The sequence below is a fragment of the Mus caroli genome, unplaced genomic scaffold, assembly GCF_978045245.1.
Source record: "Mus caroli unplaced genomic scaffold, Mus_caroli_1 scaffold_3, whole genome shotgun sequence".
NCBI classification, from domain to species: domain Eukaryota; kingdom Metazoa; phylum Chordata; class Mammalia; order Rodentia; family Muridae; genus Mus; species Mus caroli.
The window spans coordinates 4,773,323-4,786,886 of record NW_028227258.1 but is presented as its reverse complement, the minus strand read 5'-3'; the positions used below and the strand labels follow the sequence as shown (position 1 = coordinate 4,786,886).

The 13,564-nt window shown below is 39.8% G+C and overlaps 1 protein-coding gene across 2 annotated transcripts in view; it reads left to right on the top strand.

Annotated features, from left to right (window-relative positions):
* The window catches only part of Lrriq3 (leucine rich repeats and IQ motif containing 3), an 86,374-nt gene that overhangs the window by 34,838 nt on the left and 37,972 nt on the right, over positions 1-13,564 (top strand). For both annotated transcript variants that reach the window (XM_085835371.1, XM_021158005.2), the window contains one exon: positions 494-656. In XM_085835371.1, coding sequence (XP_085691497.1) covers positions 494-656 — 163 coding nt within the window. The remainder of the gene's footprint in view (positions 1-493; positions 657-13,564) is intronic.

Sequence of the window (13,564 nt, the reverse complement as noted above, 5' to 3'; positions counted from 1 at the left end):
GATGTTTTTTTTTTTTTGTTTTTTTGTTTTGTTTTGTTTTGTTTTTTTGTCACATGGGATGGGTATTGTTGGTGCCTAGCAACTCATTTGTACGAGATTGGCTTGGTTTATGTCTATATGTTTCCTTAGGAAACATAATATAAGCAGACATAGCCTCCCACCACTGGCTGCCCAGTGGTAATCCACCACGGGCTGCCTGTTGCTAACCCAAACCTGGCAGTCCCTCCACTGGCATCAACATCCCTGAGTGGGGTGTCAGGAGGGACTATTTTTAGGCTGTCATTCATTTATTCCTCAGTTTTCTCACCAAGGAATATATATATCTGAATGTTGATGGCATATTCTCAGTTCTTGAATGACAATCGGCTAAACCAAATGGTACACTGGACTCTCACTATGATTGCTAAGATACAGTTAATTTGTAAGTAGTTTTCACCTTTTCAATATGAAAAACAAAACCATTAATAGTTGTTTTCTCATTCCTTATATTTAGCCCCTATTTTAAACATAAAAAGCATTACCACGGCAAAATGATTAGGGTGCTTGAAACAAAATTGATCTGCATAGGCAGAAGTGATGAAGACAAATACTTGGAGGATTTCTTCTTTATCAAGCCTGAATGTAACATAAAAGGGAAGGTCGCACACTGGAAACAAGTAAGTATAATTAGTTATTTTGACATACCATTTACAACAGAAGGGTTGTAATTTATGTAATATTAATACAATATCTTCAGTCTCACTAAATAATTCTCATTATGTCACTAAGATCCTACTTTAGAATCTGTGGATATCAGAGAATAGTATTATATGGTGCTTTAGCACCATGCTCACTCTGTAATAGTTACAGTGCCAACCTATGTGTTCCTCTTGTTTAATTACAATGAGTTAAGAGTCTCATAAAACATCCTAGTTGTGAAATGTAAAGACATTTTATATATAAGTTATTAACGATTAGTAATTTTAATTTTATGTACAGTGTAACATTTATCTAAAGTCTTTGGATAATCCAGAAATTGTTTTGAGAACAGAAACTGTGAAGAGAAAGAACCTAACTTGGTTTTTGCTGAGCCCTGTTCTCTACCCTAACCATGTTTCTCCTGAAAAATCAGTGTCACTTCTCTGAATTCTGTCTGTTAATGACTTTTTGCTAAAATATAAAGAATGCTTTAAATTTCTTTCATATTTTAATAATTTTGCTAGTCATTACTCATAAGGCCCATTCTTTCCTAGTAAATAAATGTGTACATTGTCTCATGCTTTGCCATTGTTTATAGTCTCCTGTTCACAGTCCATCATACAAGCTCATCTCAGTTTCTTAAAATACTGGTAATTACTTTTGTTAGTTTCAGTTATATGGAATTATTTGTTCTATTTAGAATTGTCCTTCAATCTCTTTGTGGCCAAAATGGCAATTTGACATAAGATTTTATACTTTATTGTACCACTTTCCTATCCAGTTAGTTTGTTCTGCCTTGGAACTTAGCTTATTACAAATTCAGTGATGAAAGTTTTTTCAGAGTGAAACTGAGAAGCCAGGATCTAAGCAATAAGAAATGAAAACATAGGTTAGGAACTGGGAAAAGGAGTGAGGCCGCAAACACAGGTTCCAGGGAATTCACTTTTGTAAATGCCATCAAAAAAAGTCAGGTGGTTAAGCAGAATGCAATTCAGGATTTAGTAATTCAATGAAGCAGTAGGTGTCTAAATTTGGTCCTCTTTAGGATGAAAATTTTCTGACCAGACTGATTTAAAATTGTTCCTGTTTTTGGTACCCCAAAGAGTGGAACGGGACAGAAGAGGGTGTGTATATTACATTCTGGAAGGAAATGCAAAGTAAGCATCTAGGGTTTGTGGAAAGACAGTGTGTGACACACAGAACCGGAACTCAGAAGTCAGAAGAAAAGCCTAAGAGCCTGGGTCTGATGCAGGGGTGAGGGTGGGAACAGCTCTCCCCATGCTTTCTTTCCCCTGACCTGCTGCTGTGGATGTGGCTGTGGTTGCTCATGGGGCAACACAAAGCAGGTTTACAATGAGGCAGTTAGAGCTAGGTTGAAGGAGACTCTTACCATTCTGATTTAATTTGGGGGAGATTTGAATAATAATATTAGGGAATTTGGGGGGAACATGTAAGACTATTTTAAAATACTCTTTGGCACAGCCAATTCTGTTTTTTCTCAGAGGTTACTGAGAAAATTTATTCACAAGATGTACTAGTTAATACAGCCGTTCCTCACTGAGGGTTTGACCTTGTAAAATAACAGTAAGGTAAGTAAAATTGATTCTTAGATGATCACACCATTATTTGCAGACATGGTCTCTTGATTTTTTTTTTTAAGTCGGCATTTCAGAGGTAATATGATGGAAAAGAAAAGTATACCTATCGGGTGAGAGTGGTCAGATTCAGCAGGGGTGAGGGCAACATCTTCTCTCCTAGTTTTCATGGACACCCTTCTTGCCTCAAAGCATCAACTTCTTTCTATTTATTTGTTTGTTTATTTATTTATTTATCTATTTATTTATTAGGTATTTTCTTCATTTATATTTCCAATGCTATCCCAAAAGTCCCCCATACCCTCCCCCATGCCACTCCAACTTCTTTAAGACGATCCAGTGTCTGTTAAGTCTGTTAGTCCCTGCTGAGTAGTCACATGATGGCAAGAAGCTTCCTGCTGAGCCCTTGAGGAGAAAAACAAAACACACACACAAGCAGAACCCTTAGATCTGAGAGCTGTTTTTCTCTCTTGCTGAGCATCCTGGTCATGTGATCCATCTCAGGATTCGAAGCATAGCCTCAATCCATGAAACGTGGAATACCCATGTCTCCAGCCACATAGGTAGCTTTGTGGGACATCAGTGAGAGGAGAGGTCCTTGTTCTTGTGAAGGCTCGATGCCCCAGTGTAGAGAAGTGGGAGGTGGGTGGGTTAGTGAGCAGGGGAAGAGGGGATGGGTTGGGGGGGTTCGGAGGGGAAATGAGGAAAGGGGATAAAATTTGCGTTGTAAATAAAGAAAACATCTAGTAAAAATAAATTTAAAAAAAAGAAAAGTGGAATACCCATCACTTTGTCTTCATTTTCTCTAGTTCTGAAACCAGAAGGGTGATCTGCAAATAATGTAAAACTGCACCTGCCCTACTTTATTATCCCTGAGTGACGCACATGACTCACCTGAGTGACACACATGGCTCACCATGCTTATAAATGCTCACTTGCTATCTGGATATTTTCTTGGTGACATGTAGTTTTCTTTTTACTACTATAGTAACTAACATTTGTTCCATGGTGTGTGGAGACAGAGAGGAGTCCCCATTCTCAGAATTACATACTACAAACATAGTACATACATACAAACATAATGGTAAATCATTGGAGTTTTAGGAGATGCACATCCTACTGAAGATATCTGAGGGTTCGGTTCTTAATTTCATTCAGTGCCCACTGATTTCATCCTGACTTCTCCTTCTCAAAGTCCCGCAATGCAAATGTTTACATGGCAGTGTCCTGTATCTCTATCGGACATTTTCCTTTTCATCTAGCACAGCTAATTCAGAAGTCTTGTCTAAGTATAATCAACTCTGTTTGTTCTGGTATTTGCTAGAAGTTCTCTGTTGTAGGTCTGCCACCCCCACCCCAGGCTTAGTTCTGCCATTTCTGATTGCTTGTTTAATGGTTTGTGTTTCTCATGCATATAGTGAATTATCTGTTTTGTCTTATTCTCTGCATTGTTACATCTCAGTGAATTAAGATAATGATTTTATCTTTAAATATACTTGCAGATTTTGTTCCCATTGAGATCCGTGTCTAGAGAACGTGTGCTGTTTGGAAGCTTCCTGAGGACATGTTGTCCATGTGGTGTGCTGTTCGTTTTTTCCATGCTCAGAATAGTGTTAGTAGTAACTGAGTATTTCACTTAGATGGAATCTAGAATGGAATTTAGACGGATGGATGAAAGCTTCATCTCTGTGTGAGTTACTATCTTTGACCAACAGTGTCTGTGATGTGTAAAATGAAGCAGTCTATTCAGGGGGTTGAATGACTATACAGAGGGCACATACTTTATACCTCTGTTTCTTAAGGCTAGAGAGTCCAGCCCTAATGTTAAAGTGAGGAAGCAACTGATTCAGTATCACCAGCATGGGATACAGAGACAGTGTCCTTAGGTCCATTGTGGCAAGTACAGGTGGCTCTAGGTAGCACCAGTAGCCATGGTCTTAGAACTGTCAGAGTAAATGTGCTATGTACCCTGATGTGTGATGGACCACACTTCTGATTTATAAAATATGAGTCCTTTCCCAGGGCCAATAAGATGAGCAAACACTTCTAGGTTTGCTGTATGCTCTGAGGAGTTGGTCACTATGGACCTATGGGTTTGAAACACAGAGAGGACCTTCACTTTGAATAAAATGATTACAGTTGATGCTTGGGCTTGCATAATGTGACCTGTTTTCACTGTGCTTCAGTAACTCTCTTGTATCTGGCCATGTCCTATTCAAAAGCATGGTTAGAAGCAGAAAGGGGGTTGATTTCAGAACCCATGGATTATGGAGGGAATGTCTGCTAGGTCTTTCTAGTCATGCATGAGTAATATCTTAACACATGGCAGCAATACCCTCATCATGGAGTCATTACACATGTAGGAGACCTTGAGCCTGGAAGATTCAATGTAGCAAGCAGTTTATGACTTGTGGGTTTGGTGACTGGACTCCTTGATCTTCATTCAACAGGGGAGACTATCTCAAGAGACTATCTTGAGGCTATGTAGGTTCCAAATTCTCAAACTGTGGACCATGCCCCTTTTCTGAACACAGACAGGTGGCATGGGATATTATCCAGTAGTGAAAAGATCCTGAATAGAATGAATAGAATGGTATGTAATGGCACAAAGTAATGCAAAATTAAGCCCACAGTGTGTCTGTGATGTCTCAGGTGCCTCCTGCCTTTTCCTTTGGCATGCTTCACTGCAGCCTCAGTTCTGAGCACAACATAAGTTTTGTACTGTACAAGCCACTGACTGCGTGAGGGGTGCCGAGGAATGCTGCTTGAGGTTCCTTTGTTCAGAGTCCAGCCTATCATGTCATATGATTGTCAGTGTGCCAGGAAGGTTTCCCGTCCTTTTAGAATACAGAACATAAATACTTTTACTATTTTTCTGTCCTCAATCTTCCAATCCTTAGCACATATCAAATCAGTAGTTTTGGAGTGACCACCATTAGATTGTTTGATAAGAAAAATGCTATGTGAGTTGCCCACTTGAGTTTCAAAAACACATTGTTAATTAAATTTGACTTAGAATTAAAACAGTTTCTAACACAGGCTGAAATGACCGTAAGTAGAGAGATGTCTGGCGTTATCTAGTGTTTCTGTGTGAAGCAGCACCCTTAGGACTGGTGACTATGAAATCAAAATATCAATCAGCTCTGAAAACCTTTCTGAGCCCTGCAGGATCTAATATTCAGCCAAGATTTAATTCTTTGTCTAAAAATAAACAAGCACATCCACCTCATTAATATATACATTTTACATGGAACAGGCTCTGATGGGAAGCTAGCATATGCCATGCAAGCTCTTGAATGTGCCCAAACTCTGTGTTCATAAATTAGGAAAGTTTACCAAGGAAGAAAGGGATAAGGAAGGGTCAGAATGAGATTAAAACCTAACTGTTGTCAGTTTTCATTTATCTGCTATCAATGGCAAATTCTTACTGAGCTTTAAGGTTTAGGTCTGGGTTTATCTATGGCCATAGTCCTGGAGTTGGGGGCAGGGCAGGTTGTGGGAGGGGCACAAGCATGGGGAAGAAGACCCTGTGTGTGTGTGTGTGTGTGTATGCATGCATGCACGTATGTATGGTGTGTATGTATTACTTTTGACTGGCTTTGTTTTATTGTTGATGACTAGAGACTAGATCTTTTCCCAGGCTTGCTCCAGACTTGTTATGTGGCCAAGGCTGATCTTAAATTTCAGATCCTCCTGCCTTCACTTCTGTAGCTCTGGGATTGCAGACAAACACCACTAGGCTCAGTCCATTCGGTGATTGGAATTGAACACCACATTCCATACATGCAGGATGAACTCTCTGAACCCTGAGCTATGTCCCCATCATGTAGGAAGGTCATATTACTGCCATTCCTGTTTCCCTCATGAGAGGCATACCACCACATGGTAAAAGGTTTTCACATTAGAGTTAAGATTTTTAGGATTGACATTTGACCTTTGCCCCTAAAGATCCGTTGTTTATTCACTGAGACTGTGCTCTCTTGTTCATGACGTACAAGGCCTCAGTGTGCCTTCCTTCTCCACTTCTCTCCATTGTGCTCCCGTCTACTGTTTTAGATGATGATCACCAAACATGCTCTCTACTAAACACACACACACAATGCTTCTTCCCCTTAAATCAAGTTCTGAGCTACAGAGCCATCACCACCATATCCTTTCCTTCTGTGTGTCTGCTTCTGTGAGAACTCCCAGATTACACCCCCTTCCCTGCTTCCCTCCATCCTTCAGCTTTCACTCATCCCCCGACGTGATCCCCAGAAAGACTCACCCTCTTTAGTACAGCTTTTTTTACTGTGAAAAGAAACACGTGTGTCTGCTTAAAAAAATACATTGTTTAGATTTCTACCGCTTGTTTGTCTTTTATAATCATTTAAACCGTATCTCCTTCAAAGATACCTTTGAAATTAATGTCTTTATGATTTTAAGCTACAGTATGTCAGATTTTATGACACAGTTCTTTTGTTCACCCAGTTACCTACTACACTGATATATTTATAAGAGATATTAAAAAAACATGTACTCCAAACTATAAAATTTTTATTTTTAAAATTTCTTTGTAAATTTTTAAAAATTTATTTATTAGATATTTTCTTCATTTACATTTCAAATGCTATACCAAAAGTCCCCTATACCCTCCCCACCCCCGCTTCCCTACCCACTGACTCCCACTTCTTGGCCCTGGCATTCCCCTGTACTGGGGCATTTAAAGTTTGCTAGACCAAGGGGCCTCTCTTCCCAATGATGGCTGACTAGGCCATCTTCTGCTACACATGCAGCTGGAGACATGAGCTCTGGGGGTACTGGTTAGTTCATATTGTTGTTCCACCTATAGGGTTGCAGACCCCTTCAGCTCCTTGGGTATTTTCTCTAGCTCCTACATTGGGGGCCCTGTGTTCCATCCTATAGATGACTGTGGGCATCCACTTCTGTATTTGCCAGGCACTGGCAAAGCCTCACATGAGACAGATAGATTAGGGTCCTTTCAGCAAAATCTTGCTGGCGTATGTAATAATGTCTGAGTTTGGTGGCTGATTATGGGATGTACCCCCAGGTGGGGCAGTCTCTGGATGGCCCATCCTTTCGTCTTAGCTCCAAACTTTGTCTCTTAGTTCCCTCCTCCCCTTCCTTTCTCTGGGTACCACCGGTTACTCTACCTCAAATTTCTCCCATTACCCCACTTTCAAACAGAATCTCTCTGAATATATTTGATTTTATTTGTTATGTGTGTGTATACAAATATATTTAGATAGAACCTACTGAGTCTACTAAAAAACTGTTACATTTAAAAGCAGAAGCATAATTCAAGCTGTATTCATATAGTTTTGATATATACCTCATGGCCCAGAGACATTGTGGATTTCTAAAAATTAATCCTGAATGCTACTGTGAGAGTAAGTATCCTACAACAGATTCTTTGGTAGATAGTTTTCATATCAGATTCCTTTGCCCTGTGATTAGGAATAAGAAATGTGTTATTGGAGCAGTGATCTGGCTCAGTTTGCCATGGTCACCACCTGGAAACATAGCAGGTCAGTGCCTTCTGAAAAGTACCCGTTGAAATGGCATTAATATTTGTACTATTTCTCCACACTGCTGCTTTTGTTTGGAAAGTGGTATGTAGCCTCTACATGATGAGTAAGCATATGTATTAAACTATTAAATAAAGATGTATCTATTTCATTACACAGAAACCTTCATGAGCAGTACAACCGGAAGAGAGGGTTCCAAAGTTTCTTCCTGATATATCCTTGATCTTTGTTGAAGTGTCAAAATTCACAGTTTTGGTTTCTCTCCCTCGCGGGAACAATGATTACTAGATTACTAGAATTCAAGAGCTCTGGAAAGCAGAGGCACTGACAATTGACTTCCAGACTGAGTAGAATGTTTGCTAGATATTGTCACATCCAATGAGGTTAGCTCTATGTTTTCCATCTTTAAACTTTATCACTGTATTTTTCTTCAGGATAAAACAAAATTATGGGTCAATTTTCACTGAAGTGGGCTGGATGTCTGTTCTCACCTTTCATCAATACAAAGGAATCACGCACTTCATTCCCTGGACAACAGCAATGAGAACTCGCCTCTGAATGGACGCTAGGGATGTCAGCTGTACATAGAAGATAAGTGTGAGGTGGAAAAGAGAACTTCATCTAGTAGTACATCTAGGACAAAATATTTTAACAAACTGAATCTTGAGTTAAATTTGTCATGACGTTACTCTTCATCTAAGAGAGCTAGTGCCACCAGTCCTAATCTGAAGGAAATGCATCATCATAAATATACTACCTTGAAAAGACAGAAAGTAAAAGTTCAAGCTTCCATGCTATTCTAATAAAACAAACAACAAAAACCAATAAAAGGATCATTCCTTACCTAACTTACTTACAACATATTTTTATTGGTTTAAGGTAGAAGGCATTGGCTGTTTCTGTGTGTTGTGCTCTTGGTGAAAAGAAGCCCGTGCCATAGCGTTCCTTTGCCCGACTTGTGTCTATGCCTCAGTGTGTTTCCAGGAAGCACATTTGTGGAGTTTATCCTTGGAGAAACTATGTTAATGTTGGGTTCCCTGCTGCTTTGTAGTTTATGTAAGGCAGTATTCAGACTTGACATCTAAGTGTAGGTTTTGCTGAGACTATTTCCCCAAGAAAGCCTGAGAATGTTCCTAAAGTAATACTTTGTTACATTCAGTCTTTGATTTGTAAAATATACATGTGTAGTAATGCAGACAAACATAAAATAGGGCCATTTGCTTTTTGTAAAGCAAATGAACTGACAACTGAAAATTAACTTTTAAATAATTGAATTTATTTTAATTGGTAGTTAAAAGTTTTTGAAATACATTTTAATGATGTTTCCATTAGTATACCTTATACAGTACTTGAATCAAGGAAGCTATACCTCTTCTTTATGGAGAAAATATGTGCAGTACATTATTGCCTTAATGCACCAGCACACCAGGAATGCTCCTAAGCACAGCTCAATATCCATGGATTCCCCCTTCTTCACCACTCCACACAGCTGCCAGGAGACACCGTTCTACTCAGCTGCTAGGAGATGGATTTGACAGTCAGCCAGTGAGAGAGGTCATAGATAGCTATCTTTCTATACCCAGCTTCTACATAATTATCTCTATCTCCACCCTTGTCACAAATTATGGTAATTGGCTAATTTTTGTCCTCAAACATTTCTAACATATTTCTAATCCACTCACTAGTTGATAAATACTGGTACCATTTCCATTTTTTTCTACTTATAAACCTGTGAGGTTACACACAGCTGCAGTACCAACATAGGGAGAGGATAGTATGAGGGACTCCAAGTTGGAAGTCAGCCTAATGTGTATCCAGCGATCCTGTCTCCAAAAACAAGCAGCCACACAAACAAGCATCTGAGGTGGGGAGAATATCTGACACTGTGAATGAGTAGGAATGAGAACCTTGGGGGATAATACCCTGTTACACCTGGTTTGGTAAACCTATTAAGGAAAGTACATGCTACCTTGCATAGTATTTACACTAACTTATATTCCTTACTCTCATGTCTTGGTCAGCACTAGCTGTTTGAGTCTACAACACATAGACATTTGTATTGAGGTGAGTTGTCATTTCATTGATGTTTAAATTTGCATTTGCCAAAATATTAGTTGTATGTAATGCTTTTATGTACTGGCTGGCTATATGGAGAATACTCCCCAAAGCACAAACAGTTCTAACACATGACTCAGCTCTGTCCCTCTTGGGCCTTTATCCAAAGATGCAAAGTCAATAGATCACAGAGATGTCTGCCCATCTGTATTTATCGAAGCACTATTCAGAGCAGAAAGGATGTGGATCCAACCTGGATCACAGGAATAAGAGAATGTTTTTCTCTTTCTAGTTGAAGGTGATGAAATAATGAAGTCATTTACCTAAAAATGGATGCAACTAAAGACACAAGTTATATCACTCACAGAAAGATGCATATTTCATATTTTCTATAATTTCTGGGTTCTGTCTGAACTGTAGACATACTACAATTATGAAGGTACAGATAACCTAAACGTGGAAGCCAAACCATAAGGAACCAAGGGACTTAATGTAGTGGGTTGGGTAGTGGGGTTTGAGAAGAAATGTGTTCAAGATACTTTCTATACTTTTTAGAAATTGTTCCTGTCTGAAAGAATTACAGGAATGGAAATGGAGAGGAGCCTGAGGAAAAGAATGTCCAGCAACAGGTCCAAAGAGGGATCTAGCTCAAGGGGAGGTCTCAAGGCCTGACACTATTACTGAGGCTATGAAGCGCTCACGAACAGGGACCTATCATGACTGCCCTCCTCAAGATCCAACAAGCAGCTAAAAGAGTCAGATGCAGATGTTTGCACCCAACCAATGGACAGAAGCAGCTGACTCCTGCCTGTTATTGAATTAGGGAAGGCTGAAAGAAGCTGAGAAGGGCAATCCTGTAGGAGGACCAGCAGTCTCAATTAATCTGGACCCCTGAGATCTCTCAAACACTGAACCACCAAACAGACCTGATATGAGGCCCCCAATACACACAGAGTAGAGGACTTCCAGGTCTGTGTTCAATCAGAGATGATGCACCTAACCCTCAAGAGACTGGAGGTCCCAGGGAGTTTAGAGGTCAGGTGGGGTATAGGGTGGGATGGGCAGGAGGTGTGGGATGTGTAACAGTGGAAGAGTGGATGGGAGATGTGGAATGGAATATGGAACGTAAAAAAATAAAAAAAATTAAGACAAAAAATTGTTTTTATGTAACCTTGCAATGTAAAAAAGAAAAAAAGTATTAACAGTCTGTTCCCAGAGTTGCACTCCGTCTCAGCTGCAATGCAGAAACCTGGATTTGCCTTGACCCCTCCTGCCCAATTCCTGTGCTCATTTCCCCAGCAAGCACATCCGTGTTTCTTTGAAGTATGACACCTTGACTTAGTTCAAAGTTTAGAGGGATCTGGCCTTTCCTGGCCATTTTGTATAAGCTTAACAGTTGGTTTATTATAGGTGGCCCCATAACATTTAGATATGATTTTTCTGTGTCTGATAGGTTCATTTAAAAAAAAAAAAACAACACAAAACCTGTTAAATTTTATAGACTGATTTTTCTCCATCTGTTGAGATGTTCCCATTTTCTGTCTCTTATCCTGCTGTGCTGTGTCCTGCTTGTCTATTTGCATAGTGACTGGCCATTGCATCTTAATGTACTTTTGGATTCAGGTTTCTAATATCTTTCCGGAGTTTTTGCATATGTGTCTACAAAGGATATTGGTAATAGTTTATATTTTCTACTTGTTTCCCTATCTTTTCTAATGCCTGGGTATTGCTGGCCCTTTGAATACATTTGCATGCATTACATACTCCTCTGAATGTAGAAATAACTTAAGCCATGGTGATAGTTCTTTCAGTAGTTGATAGAAATCAACAGTGAAGCCATCTGGCCCTGGTCATTTATGAGATTCTTTTCATGAGTAATTTAGTCTTTATAATCCTGTTAATTTGCTCTGCTTTTGTATTTACTGAAAATCAAGCCTTGGTAACATGTAGTTATTTGTTTTAGTTTGTCAGGATTTTTTTTTTGTTGTTGATTTTTTTAATTATATGTGAACATATGTGTGTCATCCTCTATCCACCCAATGGATAACGCGGACCTGTGATGAATAGGTTCTATGGATCTCAGTCATGCCAGAAAAACTAAAAGTGTTACAGCTCTTAACGACAAGCAAGGAGGTCTGGGTGACCTGCACAGGACAGGTAGCCCAGGTCCCTCTACAGCAGCAGCAGTGGCATGGTTGGCAGTGGCATGAGTCCTGCCTTCCAATTGGGTCCAAGGTCCAACAATGAGTGCTTAAGGAGAGGGAACTCTTCCCCGAGTGTTATAACTCACTAAAAGAGCCACTCTCAGATGATCCTTGGTAAAATCACTTGTTCGCTTTATTCCATGTGAACACGGACTATATAAACACGGAGGAGTGGCATATTGTTATGTGTTCCAGAGCCGGTACAGGTTGGCAGGGAATCGCTCTGCTTCTCCATTCTCAATTCTAATGTTCTCAGGGCCTAGGATCACTCACCCTCAGCAGTTCTTCTGTCTTGTGGCATGATCCACTCACCCCTCATTATTTGTCTATATGGGAGTGTGTGCTTGTGTGATGGGTGGACATATAAGTGAAGCTACTTGAGAGTACAGAAAATGCATCAGTTCTTTTAGAGGTAGCGTTGTAACCTATCTCTAGAGTAGTTACCTAATGTGGGTGCTTGAATCACACTTGGGCACCCTACAAAAGCAATCCACACACACTCTTAGCCATGGAGCTGTCTCTTCACCATCTTGTCTTTTTGCAGTTGACCACCAGGGGAATTTATTAATTTACTTCCATCTTGCTAGACCTTCATTGATGATTCTTGGTGTGTGCTGGTCTTAGATGTTGATGCTTGACTCCCACCCTGGTTTTGAGACAGGGTTGCTTTGTTGTTCACTGCTTTGTTTGCCAGGCTAGCTAGACAGGAAGCATCGTGAGGGTTTTCCCCATCTGCGTCTTTTCTCTTAGCATGGCAGGTCTTGGATCATAGGTGTACATTATCACACTCCTCTCCAAGGGCTCTGGTTCTCACACATGGTCAGTAAATGCTTTGCCTACTGACCCATCTCTTCTGCCCTCCAGTGATAGTTTTGCATCATTTCATTGGACAACAATATTATATTTATGTAAACAACGTTGGAGATTGGCTGACATATTGTCGATGTGAGTAGGTGGAGAGTTTATAAAGAAAGTTGTATCAGCTACACTGTGACTTCAGACAGAATGGAGTTTACACTGAACTGTAGAAGCTGTAGGCAGTGTTCTTGTTGTTGACATAACTGGAGCCTAGCCTAAACATTCATTTCCCTCACTGTGAAGTAAAAGTTTAAACTCTTGTGGAAGTTTGCAGTGTGTTATTAGGTTCCCAAACTCCACTGCTAAGCACTCACTGTATGACAAAAAAGAGAGCTCAATGCTGGATTTGTCAGTGCCTCTGGTGTTGCTTATGATGGACCCTAAAATAGAACAAACAATCTTGAGCCAAGCAAATGTGTCATTTCTACAATGAATTTTTATATGCTCTAAAACTGGACATTTGCAATAAACATATCTATCACCTTCATTTTCCATGGCTATTTTTGTTGTATTCCATTTTGTACAGAAGAGTTATGTACTTCCTATATGTACTTTGCCTCTTGTGCTTATATGGGTCACCTTTTGTGCATTGTCTTCATTGCCTTAGGGTACTGTCTGGCTGAATCCTCTTTCAGACCAAGCAATA